Source organism: Austrofundulus limnaeus, unplaced genomic scaffold (genome assembly GCF_001266775.1).
Source record: "Austrofundulus limnaeus strain Quisiro unplaced genomic scaffold, Austrofundulus_limnaeus-1.0 Scaffold66, whole genome shotgun sequence".
NCBI classification, from domain to species: Eukaryota; Metazoa; Chordata; class Actinopteri; order Cyprinodontiformes; family Rivulidae; genus Austrofundulus; species Austrofundulus limnaeus.
In genome coordinates, this window is record NW_013952468.1 from 1,155,932 (window position 1) to 1,172,041 (window position 16,110).

The 16,110-nt window shown below is 37.0% G+C and overlaps 2 protein-coding genes across 3 annotated transcripts in view; one reads left to right on the plus strand and one right to left on the minus strand.

The window, feature by feature from the left end:
- Window positions 1-3,635, minus strand: part of LOC106518821 (prostaglandin D2 receptor 2) — a 22,059-nt gene extending 18,424 nt beyond the window's left edge. For both annotated transcript variants that reach the window (XM_014010243.1, XM_014010242.1), the window contains exon 1: window positions 3,344-3,635. The gene's annotated coding sequence lies outside the window, so the exon portion shown is untranslated. The remainder of the gene's footprint in view (window positions 1-3,343) is intronic.
- Window positions 2,840-10,270, plus strand: vwa11 (von Willebrand factor A domain containing 11; the record flags this gene model as incomplete). The annotated part of the gene is given in 17 exon segments (XM_014010234.1): window positions 2,840-2,976; window positions 3,367-3,503; window positions 3,581-3,725; window positions 4,194-4,287; window positions 4,526-4,654; window positions 5,015-5,201; window positions 5,292-5,461; window positions 5,599-5,711; window positions 5,814-5,930; window positions 6,011-6,181; window positions 6,285-6,417; window positions 6,495-6,647; window positions 7,063-7,155; window positions 7,328-7,599; window positions 7,705-7,838; window positions 8,205-8,364; window positions 9,778-10,270. Coding segments are annotated over 17 exon segments (2,726 nt in total), but the record flags the coding sequence as incomplete, so codon positions are not given.
- Window positions 10,271-16,110: the final 5,840 nt, after the last annotated feature.

A 16,110-nucleotide genomic window follows, 5' to 3' on the forward strand; every position in this document is an offset into this window, starting at 1 on the left:
ATGTAGTAGACACCAATGCATGTACTAGTAAAAGGAAAAACACAAAATCTATACTTTAAACAGTAAAATGTAAAGTATGTGCTAAAAAAAATTTTATGTATTCGAACTAAGCTGGAAAAATAAATACGATGGTCAACTACTTTATAAACATGAGGTAAAATTCTTCTTTTTTAGTTTAGTTAGTGCCTTTTAAGTCTATTTATTTATTGGTCCATTCATATATTTCTGCTTTTATTTCTAATCAAGGAGTGGACTTTGGACCAAAACGTCATGGAGGACGGGCGTTGGCAGTTTGTTTCCATTGTTATCTATATGCATTTCAAGGCAGGACACGGAGTTTTTTATTTTTTTCATAAAGAGTTGTAAAAGTGTTTAAAAAATGTAGCTCATGACCTGAGCAGACAGAAAGGTAACCTCATAAATGAATAAGGTAATTTGTTAGGCAAGTGGATCGAGACAAAATAAAAAAAAATACCTCTGAGTAATTTGGCGCAATTCTTGATTTACCTATTGTGTCAACCTAAACATTTACATATTTAAACTGTTTTAATGTTCCATCCAGATACTTGGATTATACGAGGGCGTACGTATGTTTTACCCAGAATCGTGGCTGGTATGTGGAGGTTTGAGTGCCTCCATGATCTTGGGTGTGACCTAAGTTACCCCAGAAGGATTTGGCTAAAGGAGTCAGACTAAAAGTGATGTAARTATCTGGATGATGGACACCTCCCCCCTGTATGGACCACCTATTGCATTTTCAAGTGATGTCAGTGCTGTGCTGCTTTGGTGGGAAGAGAGTTGGAATGATGGGGTGAGCTTTTGTTTTTTCCAGGAAATAAAAACAATTTCAAGTTGAATTATTCAGTGTGTGCAAATGATATGTGCCCTGGTGTGGACTTTAAAACGTTTTGCCATTTTGGTAGAGTCCTCTGCTCCTCTTGTGGTCTACACAGGCCATAATTTATTAATGCTATTTGCATTATCCAAATCACAGACTGATATGATGATTTATGTTACTGTAGTCTTCATTTATTTATTTTTTAAACATTTATCACACTAAAGACACTGGAAACGTTAGTGCTGTGTTTACCCTGTGTTCCTCTATTTTTTTCTTTTACCTTTTTTACCCTTATTTTGATTTAAATGAGCTTTTTGAGGTACTGGATTAAAAAAGGAGAATAGAAGATTCACAGAGAGATATGACAGTATTGGAGTCTGTTCTAAATATTTGGTTAATTTATTAAAGTAGATTTCAATACATTTAATGGGGAGGGTGTGATGACCCTATCACTGAGGGGTTGTCTGCCTTTTGCATTTCTGTTTCAGGTAGAGCAGGTGAACATACGACACACACCTGCTCCTGTCTGTTTCTGTGATGCCTCCGTAGACAGTCTCTGGTCCTGTCTTCYGTTCATTTGAGCGCTACATGTTCACTCATCCACTTTTTTCTTGATTATAGTTATTTTTTAAATTAACTATAGTTTTGACTTAAAGCCACCWCATGTTGTTTCACCTTAAGTTTTTTAAGCCAGACTGTTGTGACATAAAAACATCCACTGGATTTTAAAAAATCTGACTAAGGAAGCACCTCATGCAGAGATTCTTCCACCTGTCTCAGGGGTTGCACATTAACAGTCTTACATACGGTTTTTCAAGGTGTGTCATGGTACAGTCTGAATGTCCCTAAATGTGTGACAGCTTCATGATTGTGCAAACGTTATTGATTTATGAGGRGAACACRTCCATTTAGTGCTGAYGGAAGTTGTGTGTCCAAATCTCCACCTTTATCACAGCAAAGTGTTGTAAGTATATATATATGGATGTAGACAAGTGGTGGCTCCGTGCATTATATCTGTTTGAAAATCGTTGGAGACTGAGCTGCTGGGACTCATCCAGGTAAGATGTTTGTTTCTTTCTTTCCATTTGTTTTTTTCACTTTGGATCATGAGTCTGTCAAGACTGTTTTCTTTGTATTTTTTTTTTCTGCACAGTATCTTCTTTTTGTCTTATTTCATTTTTATAGCCTTGTACAGTAATTTCATTTATTCTATTTTTCATTATTATTATTATGATTATTTGTATTATGTTATTATTGCTACTGTTGATAATGTCACAGCAATATATTGTTTTTGGATTGATGTATCTGGTGCTGTTACACCTAAATTTCCCCCCAGAGGGACATAAAGGCTGTTTCTATTCTATTCTGTTCTATTCTATTCTTAATATTTTTAATCACACTGTGACACTTTAATCTAATCTAAATTACCCAAGACTAAAATAGGAAGAAAAGTCTATTAGATTTTTTTCAGAAGTTCAGACACTTGTTTTTTTCCACAAACTATTTATTTAATGCTATGCACTGAAACACATTTATAAAAATAAATCTAAATTTATTAGATAAACGTATTCAGAAAGAAAAAGTAATTAAATGTATAGGGCYTTGTTTTAATGTAAAACCTTTGGACTAGCACTTTCAAAGCAGTAAGCAGGCCTGCATTTTATTTTTATTTTTAAAATAKCTTTATCCTCATTTACCTGAAGGCTTTTAGGGCTCAAAATACAAAATTAATAAGGTTAACAAACATGTGATCTTGTCTATGCTATTCTCTGTATATTTTTAAATGTTTTTATTTATTTATCTTCATAGGATTGTCCTTTTACTATGAGAAATGGGTGATGATAAACTGATTTTATTCTGATGTTTTTTACATATTCTCTGAAGGGAACATGAGGAAACAACACCCTCTACTTATTGATTTGTATAATAAATAAATTTCTATTTTTGTCTCTGTAGACATTATGGCCTTATTGTTGGGTGTCTCCTTGCTGGCTCTTTCAGGCCCCACTGTGGCCTTTGTCCCAATCGGTGGCAGTGCTTCCACTCACGTCAGCATAACGGGAACAGCTCTCCTGCAGAAAGTTACGGAGACGTGCCGGGCAGTGGCTGAGGCAGCTGGCCACGAGTTCAAACCCACGGTAGGATAGATTAGACAGTAAACGCAGCAATATATTCATTCTACAAACTGAAAAGAAAACAGAAAAACACCTCAAATACAAACACGGACTTACCTATTTTAGGTTTAACATTAAATAAATTAAATGGTGATAATTGTTTTTACAGATATCAAGCAAAGATTTGATGTGGTAGTAGCTGAGAGTCATCAGCAACAAACACTCCAAGTACAAACAGATCACCCAAAATTATTTTAAAACTTGTCATTAATTTTCTCCAGATTTACATCCAAAAAAACAACCATATCTTCACCCTCTGACACGTTTTGTTCATTTACTTTAAGCCACACATTGTAAAACTGATTTTTTTTCTTTTCTTTTCTTTTCTTACTGTTATGACTTTTTGAACTCCAGGGTTCCTCTCCTGCAGAGATTGTTCAGGCCTGTTTAGGTCCCACAGCAACAGGGGATGTTTCTGGTGCCAAGTTCCAATCAGCTCTTCAAGAGATCTACGTCCAGAATGGGCTGGTGGACCGAAACTTTGTCCACAGGTAGAAAAGAAACGTTTAAAACGAACACCTTAAAAGACGTTAAATCAGCTTCGCTAAGTGTGGAAAACCTTCCTCAGTGCTCCACATCACTTTGACTCCGAAGCCTTCTTGGAGGGGCGTGGCCTAATCATGGAGGGCCTGGTGGCAATTAAGGCTAACATTCGAGAGGAGAACTTCAAGGCTGCCAGGGAGACACTRGGGAGAATCCTTCATACATTACAGGTGAGGAGGATGGAATGAGACAATCTGTACAGAAATCAAAAGCAAAACAAGAGACAAGTTGTTACAGATAGTGTAAAAATAAAACTGGCAAGAAAATATTTTTGACACACCCATAAACCAAGGAGAGGTTTAGTTGCTGTTTTAAAACTCTTAGGATTTTTCCATGTCTTAGGTTTAAAAATCTATAAAAACAGACAATAATCCTTTAGAAAATCAGCTAATAAAGAATCTAAAAACAGCTTTTACCTTTTAAGTTTCAACTCTAGGTCAGAGTAAATCTWTCCCAGATAAAATAAAGGATTCTTTGTAACATGCTCAAACTCTAATTTCTACTTTGACCAAAGACCTTTTAGTTCTTTATAAACAGATACTAACATTTTACAACCTGTCAACTGCCTAAAAAGAAAGATGTACTGACATTTAAGGAGAGTCGTTTTCCATAACGTGCACATTTTCATGCATCATTAGGACTTCTACAGTCACAGTAACTGGGTGGAGCTGGGATACACAGAGCCGTATATCAACCTCATCCGGCCAGATCTCCCTCTAGAAAACCTGGCAGGTATGTGCAACTGAATACTGTTGTCTGAAAAGGAGGACGGTATAGTCTGTGGGTTGCGTAGAAAAAAAAAAAAAAGATAATATATTGGCTCTTAGCTGATAATAGAACAGCAGATAATACATTTTGCTCTGAAATACAACCATGGGACTGATTGAAGAGTTTTCATCATTCAACCAGGAGACAAGAGATAAACGAGGAAAACAGAAACATTAAATCGATTGCCATTCTTTTTATGCAGATGTGAACACTGCCACCTGCAGTGACTGTGCCAGTGGAACATGCTCCAATCCCATCCTCCCCAACATCCTGAAGGAGAAGAAACTCACATCAGGCTACATGGGAATCTTCACTTCTGCAAAACCTCAAGGTCTGGTGTCTCATGTCTTTAATCTAACATCACAACAACGCGTGCAGACACACATTGTATTCACAACAYGTTAAAAAGCATGCAGTTTAGTACTTCAGGTGGGGACGTCGCAAGAACTTGTGAGAAAAATTTATCAGCAAGACACATTTAGAATTCCATGTTTATCCATGAGGTACCCATCTAAAGAGTGATGTAACTTTTGGCATAATTATTTACAAAATAATTTATTATGTGAATGATGTTTTACAAACCTGCATACAGAACTTATGAACTCATACTTATTGTATCAAGCTGAAGTTTCGAGTAGATAGCTGTTAGGTTAATGCTAATGTTTGTCCTCTCTGTCCTGCTCTGCGGCAGGTAAGTGCAGTCATGGAGGTGTATCTGATCTCACCAGCACCGTCGTCCCACGAGGAGGCATCAGCAAAGACGAGCGCCGCTCAGACAATGTGGCTCTCCATGAAGCTGCTGTAAAAACAGCCACAGCTGCCAGCCTCCAGCTGTTGGAGGACATCCGCTCAGCTGCAGGAGACAAGGACTTTCTAAGGTACAACAAGAAGATGTTAAAACTTTATACTTATACAGATTTGATAAGAAGTATAAAGTTATTAAAGTTGTTTGTTTTTCTTTCTTACAGGATGATGGGGATTGCTCGCTCAGCTGTGGTGTGCTTTGTGATTGACACCACGGGTAGTATGTCTGATGACATAGAAGAAGCTAGATCAGTTGTATACCAAATCATTGACAGCAAAAAGGGAACACAGGATGAGCCATCCGAGTATATCCTTGTGCCTTTCAATGACCCAGGTATAAAGAAATATATATTACCAGGCCAGTGCTTCATGTTGCTCCACTGRTTTTGTAAAGTTGATGATGCATTTCATTCAAAACACTTTTGGTCACGATTAGTTTTGTTGATAGCTTATTTTTGTGATTGGTTGTAGACTTTGGACCTATGATCAGGACAACTGACCCTGAAAAAATGAAAACCGAAATCTCTAAACTTAAAGCATCAGGTGGTGGAGACATCCCAGAGATGTGCCTGTCAGGACTTCAGGTACTATGATGAACAGCCATATCTTTAAGTTAAATCAGAAATCCTTGGCAGCAATTTGTCAAAATGGTAACATTATGGTTTATGTCCTCTATATCTTTTCAGTTGGCTCTCACTGGCGCTCCTTCCTCATCCCACATTTATGTTTTCACTGATGCTGAAGCTAAAGACATTGCCTTGAAAGACACTATAGTTGCTCTCATCAGGAGCACCAAGTCAACGGTGAAGACAGACTAGAAATGAATCTAAGTGGTTGAAAAAGTTGAGGTTGTAACAACTTCCTCCATAATTTTTCTTCATAGGTTTCATTTTTTATGACTGCCGGCAAGAGAGGTCGTCGTTCTGTCACGTATGCTTCCTTTAATGACTACAGTGACTTAGCTTTGGCATCTGGAGGCCAGGCCATCAAGGTGTCCAAGAACCAGTTGCCTCAGGCGACAGATGTTATCCTTGACACGTCAACTTCYGCCCTGGTAAGACTCTTTTAAACCAGCAAATGTCCTCTTCAGCAGACCTTGGGCAAACAGACTCTTGAAAGAAAAATCCTTGATTTAAATCTTTACATCTTTCCACCAGGTGACCGTCCTTCAGAGAGCAAGAAATACTGGAAGAGAAGAAACTTTCCCCTTCACTTTAGATGAATCACTAAAAAACATCACAATCTACCTCACAGGAACTTCCTTAACTTTTACAATGACCAACCCTGCAGGTAACCTGCCATTCCTAACTAATTGTACATTAATTGAAATGTATGTTGTGCATCTTAACCAATGTTAAACATTACAGGCATAAGCCAGAATCACAATGAGGCCAGTGGTAAACTGGGGACTATTAAGACAGTGGGTAACCTCTGGAGAATTCGTCTCAACTCTGACAAGCAGTCAGGGACCTGGAAAATCAACATCAAAACAGCTCAGCCATACACACTCAAAGTTACAGGTAATTATAGTTTATACACCRAGTTTAATGTCGACCACACCACCGTTCTTCATAAAGTCACAATTTAAATTTCAGTTCTACCTTCTTACCRGAGAAAATATACTCTTATTATTGTTTATAACTGACCAAACAGTGAAAAGCTATGACCTCACATTAAAGTCTACAGTAACTCTGATKTTATGGACACACCTGTCAATTTATTAGCAACCAGCCAACCAAGCTGCCAAGTAGGGATTCATAATTTAATATGACTATTGCTGATGTTCTTCTCAAAAATATGTGCACTACACRTGCATGAGAAATGTTTTAACATACTGTAGATGTACATGTGGTTTCTTGAAACTAATTATCTCTGGATATTGTGTTGTCATTGACTTTTTTGTGAGGATCTAACTCTAATTACTTTTTTTTGCAGGGCAGAGTACAATTACCTTCATTTATGACTTTGTGGAAAGGTTCACAGGACCSCACCCAGGTTATGCTGTAATCAGTGGACGTCCACAATCAGGTAGACTGTCTAGCATAAAAAAGGTTTATAGCTTACCTACTTCAACTGTAATTGCTGTTCCAGATAAACTTTAGTGTTACGACATGAATATGACTACAGAGAATAAAATCTAATGGTTTTATGTTTGAATGAAAAATACATAAACATCACTTCTTATTTGTTTAAAAACCAGGCCAGCCAGCCACATTGATGCTTTCAGTAATTGGCAGAAAAGGTCCGTCTTCGATGTCTGTTGAAGAGGTCGGCTTGGTAATTGTGTCTGGTCCTGAGAATGTGACCAATGGTGTCATCACTGACATGGGCAACGGAGACATCCTGGTCACCGTTGACGCGGTTCCTGAGGGGGAGTTTGTAGTTGTTCTGAATGGGACAGACAAAGTGTCCAATAGCGAATTTCAAAGGCAGTCAACCACCCAGATGTCCGTCTCCAAAGTCAATATTCAGGTTTGTCGTCTCACCTCGTCTTCACGCAATAAAAGAACTGAAACCTTTAGGCTTAGAAGAACAATACTTGACTTCTCACCCATTTGTTTTCTTCCTCTTTTCCAGGCTGTGGTGGGCAGCAGTGTTGTGCCAGGAGAAAACTTTAATTTCCCCTTTAGTGTGATGACCCAAGGAGCTGGTGGTACATACACCATTAATGCCAGGAATGACAGGAACTTTCCCATGACATACCCCTCCAGGTGAAATAAAGCTATTAAAAGTCATTTTATAAGGGGTGGTTCTTAATGTCATTTGACTAAAGGTCTTCTCCCCCACCCTGTAGTAAACGCTAAAAAAAGTAAATGAACTGCATTTATTTGCATTACTCATCTGTTTCCTGTTGCTTGTGGCTAAGTTACAACACATATGTTGTAAAAGCACCTGCTAAAGGTGTTGCTGCATCTCACTGGGCTGTGAATACTGCATCTATTTTTTTGCAACTTTGAGTCTAAAAAGTATAAAGTCTCCAACTATCAGCTTAGTGAGTTAAGCTCACATCTGACTCATGTTGAAGATTTTCAAAGGTGGTAAGTGTAATTCTAAAAATGCCTTTTCCYGTCCCTTAGGCTCACGCTGACGACTGGACGATATGCTAACGCTACGCTGACTATTACAGCACCTGTCAACACAGAATCAGGCACCGACGTCACTCTGACTATTGAAGCCAAGTCRTCCAGCGGTGCTGACTCCAATTACGCTGTTCTGAGATTGTCTGTGGTCACCAAGGTACCAGTTTGYTTATTTACATGTTTTTGGTAACAATAAAATTATAGGCACCACTGTTACTGTGAACTCTAAAGCAAACCTTTTCCATTTAAATGTCAAAAAAAAAAAAGGAACAGGGCCCAAAAAATAAAGTTTCAATTAATGCAAGAAATAAATGTCTTARCCAAGGTCTTTAGAAGTAGGGACGTGGAGAGTGCTGCAACACCCCCTCATGGATGTCAGAAGACATGCAGTAGGTCAAAAACTAATAAAAACAATTTCATTGGTGCACATTTAATCACAGTAATGTGTCGATATTATTGAGCTTTGTTCATCAGGCATAAACTTTGCTGAAATATAGTCAAATTAACTTTAGAGAATAATTACAATTTTAGGTTTGTCCAAAATATTTAGCAGTTTTAATATTCATATTCAGATAAGATGAGAACTGCCAGTGTGGATTTCATCACATACATTTTGAGTTATGAAATTTGGAATATGGCTGATAAAATATGTTGTAATCTGAAGACTAAACTGATGGCAGTCAAGCAAAAAATATCAGTTTGTCATAAATATAAAAAATATATTTTTAAGTATTTTTGAAGAAGCTGAAACTTTTGTAAGGGATTTGAACATTTCTGTACGAGACCTAAAGATAATTTACAATCTACATTTTGTTTTTGGTAATGAAATKTAAATGGTTTGAACTTATATAGCACCTTATCAAATCACTTGGACCCCAAGGCGCTTTACACTTCAGACCTTCACCCTTGCACATACACATTCACACACTGATGGTGGTAAGCTGCCCTGGGGCGCACTGACAGMGGTGGGGCTGCCATGCACYGGCRCCACTGGACCCTCTGACCACCATCAGTAGCAGGTGAAGTGTCTTGCCCAAGGATACAATGACCGAGACGGCTGGAACGAGGGGTCGAACCGGTGACAGGACGACTTCCCTAAMCACTCTGCCACCGCTGCCCCAATGAAAGTTTAAGAAAGGTTTAACAAAATAAAACTTGCAGTCATTATTATTAAACTTTAGGGAGAACAGTTTTAGTCTATTGRGTTTATTCTGTGAAATCTAGAGTAAAATGTTTCATTGATCCTGTAAGGAAGTTTTGAAGTGACTTTATTTTACAAATCATAACAGGATAAAACATAGTTTGGGTTTCTAAAATTGTGCTGATTATATATATTAGAGAAGATTGCTTGAATATTTCTGATCTCCTGAAGGACYACTGAGAATTAGTGAGAACACCAAATCCCCTTTCTCTGACATTTTAAATAATTTCATCTTCTACTCACTTCACAGTTTACAGAGCCAGACAATCTTCCCTGTTGTAATTCGTTTTTAAACCTAACCACACAATGTTTACATGTGTATTTTTGATCTAAAGTGTCAAACCCATGTCTTTTCTTTCCTTTGTCCAGATCACAGACTTCTATCAGCCCCAGTGTGAAGTGTTTGGAGTGCTGGCTGATGACTGCCCTAAAGATTTGTCCCAGTGTGGATCTTTCCACTGGGAGCTCTCAGCTAACCTGACTGATGGAAACGGCACTGGGATAGAGAGCATTTCTCTACGTCAGGGCAACGGGACCCTTTCACACCCATCACTGCCGGCTTCCTTCATCCAAGCAAGCTACAATGCTTCTTGCTGCTCACAGATCGTTGAGTTTATAGCTGTGGATAAAGTTGGAAATGTGGGCAAATGTTATCATGCAATTGTTCCTTCAGGAGGTTCTGTTGCTCTGAGTCTGTCACTGCCTCTGTGGCTCTGCCTGCTGGTGTCAGCTTTAGTAGGAAGACCTTGAGAGTTTAGTTTGTTGGCAATGAACGACTTCTTGTCTAAATTTAAGCTCTTTTAAAATTCTTTAGACGGTGGTTATACACTTTGCTTCTTTTTAAATAAAACGTGTAACTTTATTCATGTTTCTGACTATTTGTTACTGACTATTTGTTACGTACGTATAGCTGGAAAGACTCAAAGGGAAACTGGATGGTACCTTGGCTTGAACATTTCTGTATAAGCCACAACTCTTCAGCTTGTTTATTCTTTGTTGGGCCTATAGACTTGAATAACCCTAGACTGAGCTCTGCCTATCCCGTCCACTGCATGACATGGAGGAGTAAAACCAGAGACCAAACAGGGCAACGGCTCACAGTCGCCATACCAACTATTAAATAAACAACAAATGCAACTGGATCTGTTCATTATCTGTAATAACGATGTTAATTTCATTAAACAAACCTGTAAAACATCAGTGCCGTTTCAGAAAGCAGGCTTTACAAACCCTGGGTTAACACATRTACYCTGAATCAACTTACCCCGCTCTGTGATAGTCAGGATTTTCAGTTTCAGAACAGGTGATATCAACTGAGTAACTTAATTCTGAGTCAAGTTAACCCTGAGTTAAGTTGGAGCATGAAGCCCTCATCAATGGAAGTCAGATAACATGATTAACGTGATTTTCATTTCTCGTGCTGAAACTAAAAATATTAATGACGGCATATGGAGAATATTAATATATAAAAAAAAAACTAAAAAGGCAATACTGTTGCTGCTGCAGAGAAAGAGTTCGTGGGGCAGAGAATTGCTGATCAATGTGTGATTATGATTTTACATAAATCTAAACTTTTATTCTTTATATTTATTTTTACTTTTGYTCTTTATTCAAGTGGATAAAAGAGTGCGTGTGTAGGTGAACCCAGCTCGTACTAAACAGACATGGCAGAAAATAAAGATGAAATATGATAACGGTAAAATCAGGTGAGCTCAGGTATAAGCTCTTATTTTCAACCTTTAACAAATAAATGACATAATTCACTGCTTCAACACAAAATTATTGCCCCCCCCCCCCGCTTTTTTTTGCCAATATTTAATATAAGTTTATTTTACTTTTCATTGTGAAACAGAATGATTGTTAAATTTTCACAAAAAGAGACGTGATGGACGATCAGCTGAAGAGGCTCCAGCTACCTCTGGAGCTCAACTTTCTTCTGTAATTTTTTTTATTTTCAGCCGTTTCATTTTAAAAAAATTGAATAAATTCTATATACAATAAAATTAAAATATATACTTCTGTAAGAATTTAAACCTTTGATCATAACTTCATTAAAGAKTAGAAATGTAAATGAAATTTGATCATTTTTCTGTCCCTAAAGCTTCCACTTTCCACTGCTTTCTGAAACGGGGCTGATACAGTATATACCAGAAAAATTTATTATTTATAAGTAATATGATCTAAACAGACCTGAAGTCAGTCAGTAACTTAAGACTTTTTAGCAAGTTGAAACATTATGACTTCAATGACTAATATTTGCTGTTTATTACCAGTCATATATAATAAATATTTACCAGTTAACACTTAGGAAATATTCTCAGTATACCTGGTTATAGGATGAAATTTGTGTACAGACACTGGTTAACCATCTTCTCAACAGGTCAGGTTCCTCTAACAGAAACTTAAATATGTTTACATTTATATTATTTTACACTCTGTAGGTCTAAATCAGAGGGCAAATCAGCTATATTATGTTAAATTTTAGCATGATTCAGCAGAGTGCTAGTCTCTGTATAACAAGTTAATATCTGCAAAACAATTCAATAAATAACAGTGATTACATCAATTTTATAAGCTTATTTTAATTTTAAACCGTTACATTATGTTTTGGTCAGATCACATTGAGCCAAATAAGGTCAAATCTGCTTATTTGTGAAATGAGACATTTTCCTGCTTCTCTTTTGTTGGTAAAATCCATAACATAAACAACTTTCTGGCATTAAATCATTAGATTATATAAACTGTAAAATATTAATAATTTTGTAATAGTTTTTAAATTTTCTAAATCATTTTTTCCACTGTAGCCACAATGTACAGTAATGATAAATCCAGACTCTTGCCTGTTGTTTAGCTTCTACAGTAGATCACGTGGTTTTCACGCTCACCAGTAGTTTGGTTAGGTCACATGTGACCACATGATGATCAGGTAAAAGATTGAAACAAGTGATCTCAGTAAAAGTGGTGTAACGATGTTTGTTATAAACGATCAGAAAGCTCACAATTCAAGTTTCTAAGTCTGCCTCACCAATGAAACCTTATTCAGCCAGACTTCAGATTAGAATGCAAATTGCTTGCCATGAAAATAAATGTTTTTTTAAACTCCTGCACCAATTTCAAAAGGATGGCAAGGATAGGTAGGATAAATGACAACTAAATGAATTATTTACCTTCAATATAATCAGCTTCCTGGTACTGAAAACCCAGTTTAATTAATAAATAGCAAAACAGGTGCAGCACTGTTTCTAAAACGGTTTCATTTATTGTTCATTTCTGCAAACAAAATAGACATCTGGTTTTCACAGATTAAATCACACAAATATTTACTAAAACTTCATKAAGTTTTAAACTCAGTTTGAATTGTTCCAACACATTTTTGTATAATATTTACTCCTATACTAGCAATAAAGAAAAAAAATAGGGATCAACTAAATCAAACTACTATTTGTTTAAACAATTTTAGAAACAGATGTCAGATTAACTGTCAGTATGATACACGTTTAGTCTTTCATTCAAAACAGTTAAAGCAGAGTCAAGTGCTTCATTACCTATAAAACAGCACATACAAAATTATTGAACACAATAGAAATCGCAATTGTAAATTTGTACAAATAAAGTTATTCAAAATTTACAACAGTTCAGGTGTAAAAATCTTACATACTGTCTGGCATGGATCCATTTTTTAAAGTCTTAAAAACCTGAAGGTGATTCATTATAACTAGCAATAACTCTTGGCTGTAGTACAACAGCAAAACAAAGCTTTGTATACAAATTACAATATATATAACATTTTTGTAAATAGTTCACCATAAAACGAAGATTTTAAACACGACAATAAAATGTTCATTTACATTTCCTTTTCATACTGTAAACAACGTTTCATCCACAATCCAATGGGAAAATATTTCTTTTAGACAGGTATGAATTAAACGTCTAAATGACCTCGTCTGTCTTGTATTGTGAGCACATTTGAAAATATTTTGCTGATATTGTTTTGGATGAGTTGTCAAAGTAATATTTGAAGAACAAAAAATGTCTGAAAGCTCCAACATGCAGCTGTGGGCACGTTAAATTGTCTTGCAGGTGCACAACACAAACTTTGAGCTCACCTTAAAATATTTTCAGTTAGATTCTTCAACATGCCAACTATGTACAAAAAGTATTCTAATGTGTATTCAAGCACAGTTCCACACATCCTGCAAAACTGCTTGCTACTAACGAGTTAGGAGAAAGCACTCGGGACAATTATTTTTCTTCTGTAAATATCAACTCTTTTAGTTGAAAAAAAAAAAAAAAAGCCTCATCCTTTTTAAGTTGCAGCTCTTTTCCTCACTATGTAAAACTCACAAAAACAAAAACAAAACAAAACAAAAAAACTTAAATAGAAGACTCAATTATAATGCAAAAAAAAAAAAAACTCACAAAATCATAAGGAGCTGAATATCACTATGCAGCAACCTATAAATTATTTACAAACTGAGGTGGTCAGCAGAGGTAAGATGTACAATTAGAAAATGAGTTAAACTTCCTTATAAAGAATCACAATATGTGACCCTGTCCTATAATTACATTTTTGTGACATTCTTTAAACATTCTGTATTCAACTAAAGTTTTGTTTTTGCAGTTTTTYAGTTCAGCACAGCATCGTACTGAATGTACTATATGTTTCCGTCCTTATGCACACTTTCAAGGTGCTTTTTCAGGTGGCCAGTCTGAGTGAAATCCTTGGGGCAAAATGGGCAGGTAAAAGGCCTTTCCCCCGTGTGAATATACTTGTGCCTTTTCATGTTATTGGCATCTAAAAATCCTTTCCCGCAGTATGAGCACCAGTGTCGCTTCTCTCCATTATGCCACCTTAAGTGCACGTTTAGTTCTACTTTCCTGGTGAATCTCCTTTCACAGATGTCACACTGAAATGGTTTCTCCCCAGTGTGGATCCGGAAGTGGATTTCCACATCTCGTTTATTGAAGAACCCCTTGTTGCATACCTGGCATGTGAAAGGTTTTATCCTGCCGTGGACCATCTGGACATGCTTGGAAAGTCCAAAACGGTAGACAAATCCTTTCCCACAAGTTTCGCAGATGTGGATTTTACCGTTGCGATGCACTCGATCATGGCGTTTAAAGGTAACTGCGTCTGGGAAATATTTTGCACAGAGTTTGCAGGTGAAAGGCCGGTTAAGATTATGGAGACTGACATGGCTCTCCAAAGCATTGCTACTATTGAAAACTCGACCACATTCCCCACACTGATGCCTCAGAAGATGCCTACCAATGAAAGACAATGGCTGTAGGGGTGATACAATGGGTTCTGGGTGTAAAGGTATTACAGGTACTCTGTACTCTACCTTTAAGCGTGGTGCCTTTATTATCTCTGTAGAAGGTACTTCATCAGGTGGTAACGTGGGAGGGTACCATATCTTAGCAATACATTTTTTCACAACCCAATTGTTATTTCTTTTCAGTTTTTCAGAGTTATAGCTTTTAGTTTTATATTTCCCCCTAGGTTTTCTTTTTTGGGGTAATTTTGCCGTTTTCGTACTTTGACATCCTTTAACCAGTTTGGCTTTCTTTTCAGGTGTCAACCTTTGGGTCCCTTCAGGGCTGGTAGTGTTTTTTGCCTTTTTATGATCTTTGGATAGTGGGAAAGTTTTGCTCTTATTTTTTTCACTAGCATTGACCTTACTTATACTGCATCTCCCTGGACTGAAAAAACTGGATTCCCTTTTATTCAGTTTGGTACAGGGACTGACTTTAACGGAAGTGGAGCAACTAGGAGAACCAGACTCTGTAAGACTTGTGTTGCCTTCTTTTACAATAGTTGTGCTTTCAGGGCTGGCACCTGCTGTCATTGAAATTTTGGGGCTTATAGAACTGGATTTTGTCTTTTTTGARGGGGAACCAATATCTGCATCTGAACATAGCCTTTTAAAACTCTCGGCAGTACAAGCACTGGCAGAATCAAACTTCCTTAAACTGACAAAAACCCTTTCACAAACAATTTTTGTAGGTGAATCATCAACTTTACAATGTCCTGATCTTGTAGTAGTGGTAACTGTATGTAAAGAAGTAGCATCATCAGACACATCTAGTTTTCTAGAACTGACAGGTTCTTTTGCCGTTTTATTAACATTTAAATTGTCACTATCCAAACGTGGTTTCTTTAAGGTTTTGACACAGTTCTCAGTTTGGTTGTCTGTTACTTGTTCTGTTGCAATTCTTCTAGCTTTCATCAGAGGTTTCAGGTGGCTTCGCAGACGAGACACAATGGAGTATTTGTGTTTGTCAATGGTTCTGGTCTTGCTGGCATCCAAACTTTCATTAGAGCTGGACTGTAACAAGATGGAAAACATTTTAAATAAATTTACAATGCTATAAAAACACACAAACACAATGCAACACTGAAATTATTTAAACTACCTTTTTCTGCAATGTTACAGACAGTCGTTCCAGGAATTCAGCTTTACTTATCCGCAAGCGAGGGTCAGATGTGTCAACTGGATTTAAAGCTGGCAGCACAAGACCCGCTTTTTGGTCCTCTTCACCTTCACTGAGGATTTTATCCTTAGCCAGATCAGCAGTTTGTTGGTTATAGGTCAAAGGTTCACATGGGAGCGCTGTGATTTTGCTGGCTACTGCCTGTGACCCTTGAGCAGCTTTTAWATCAGATAAAACTGAAGGTGAGATTGATGGCTTTGATTGCTT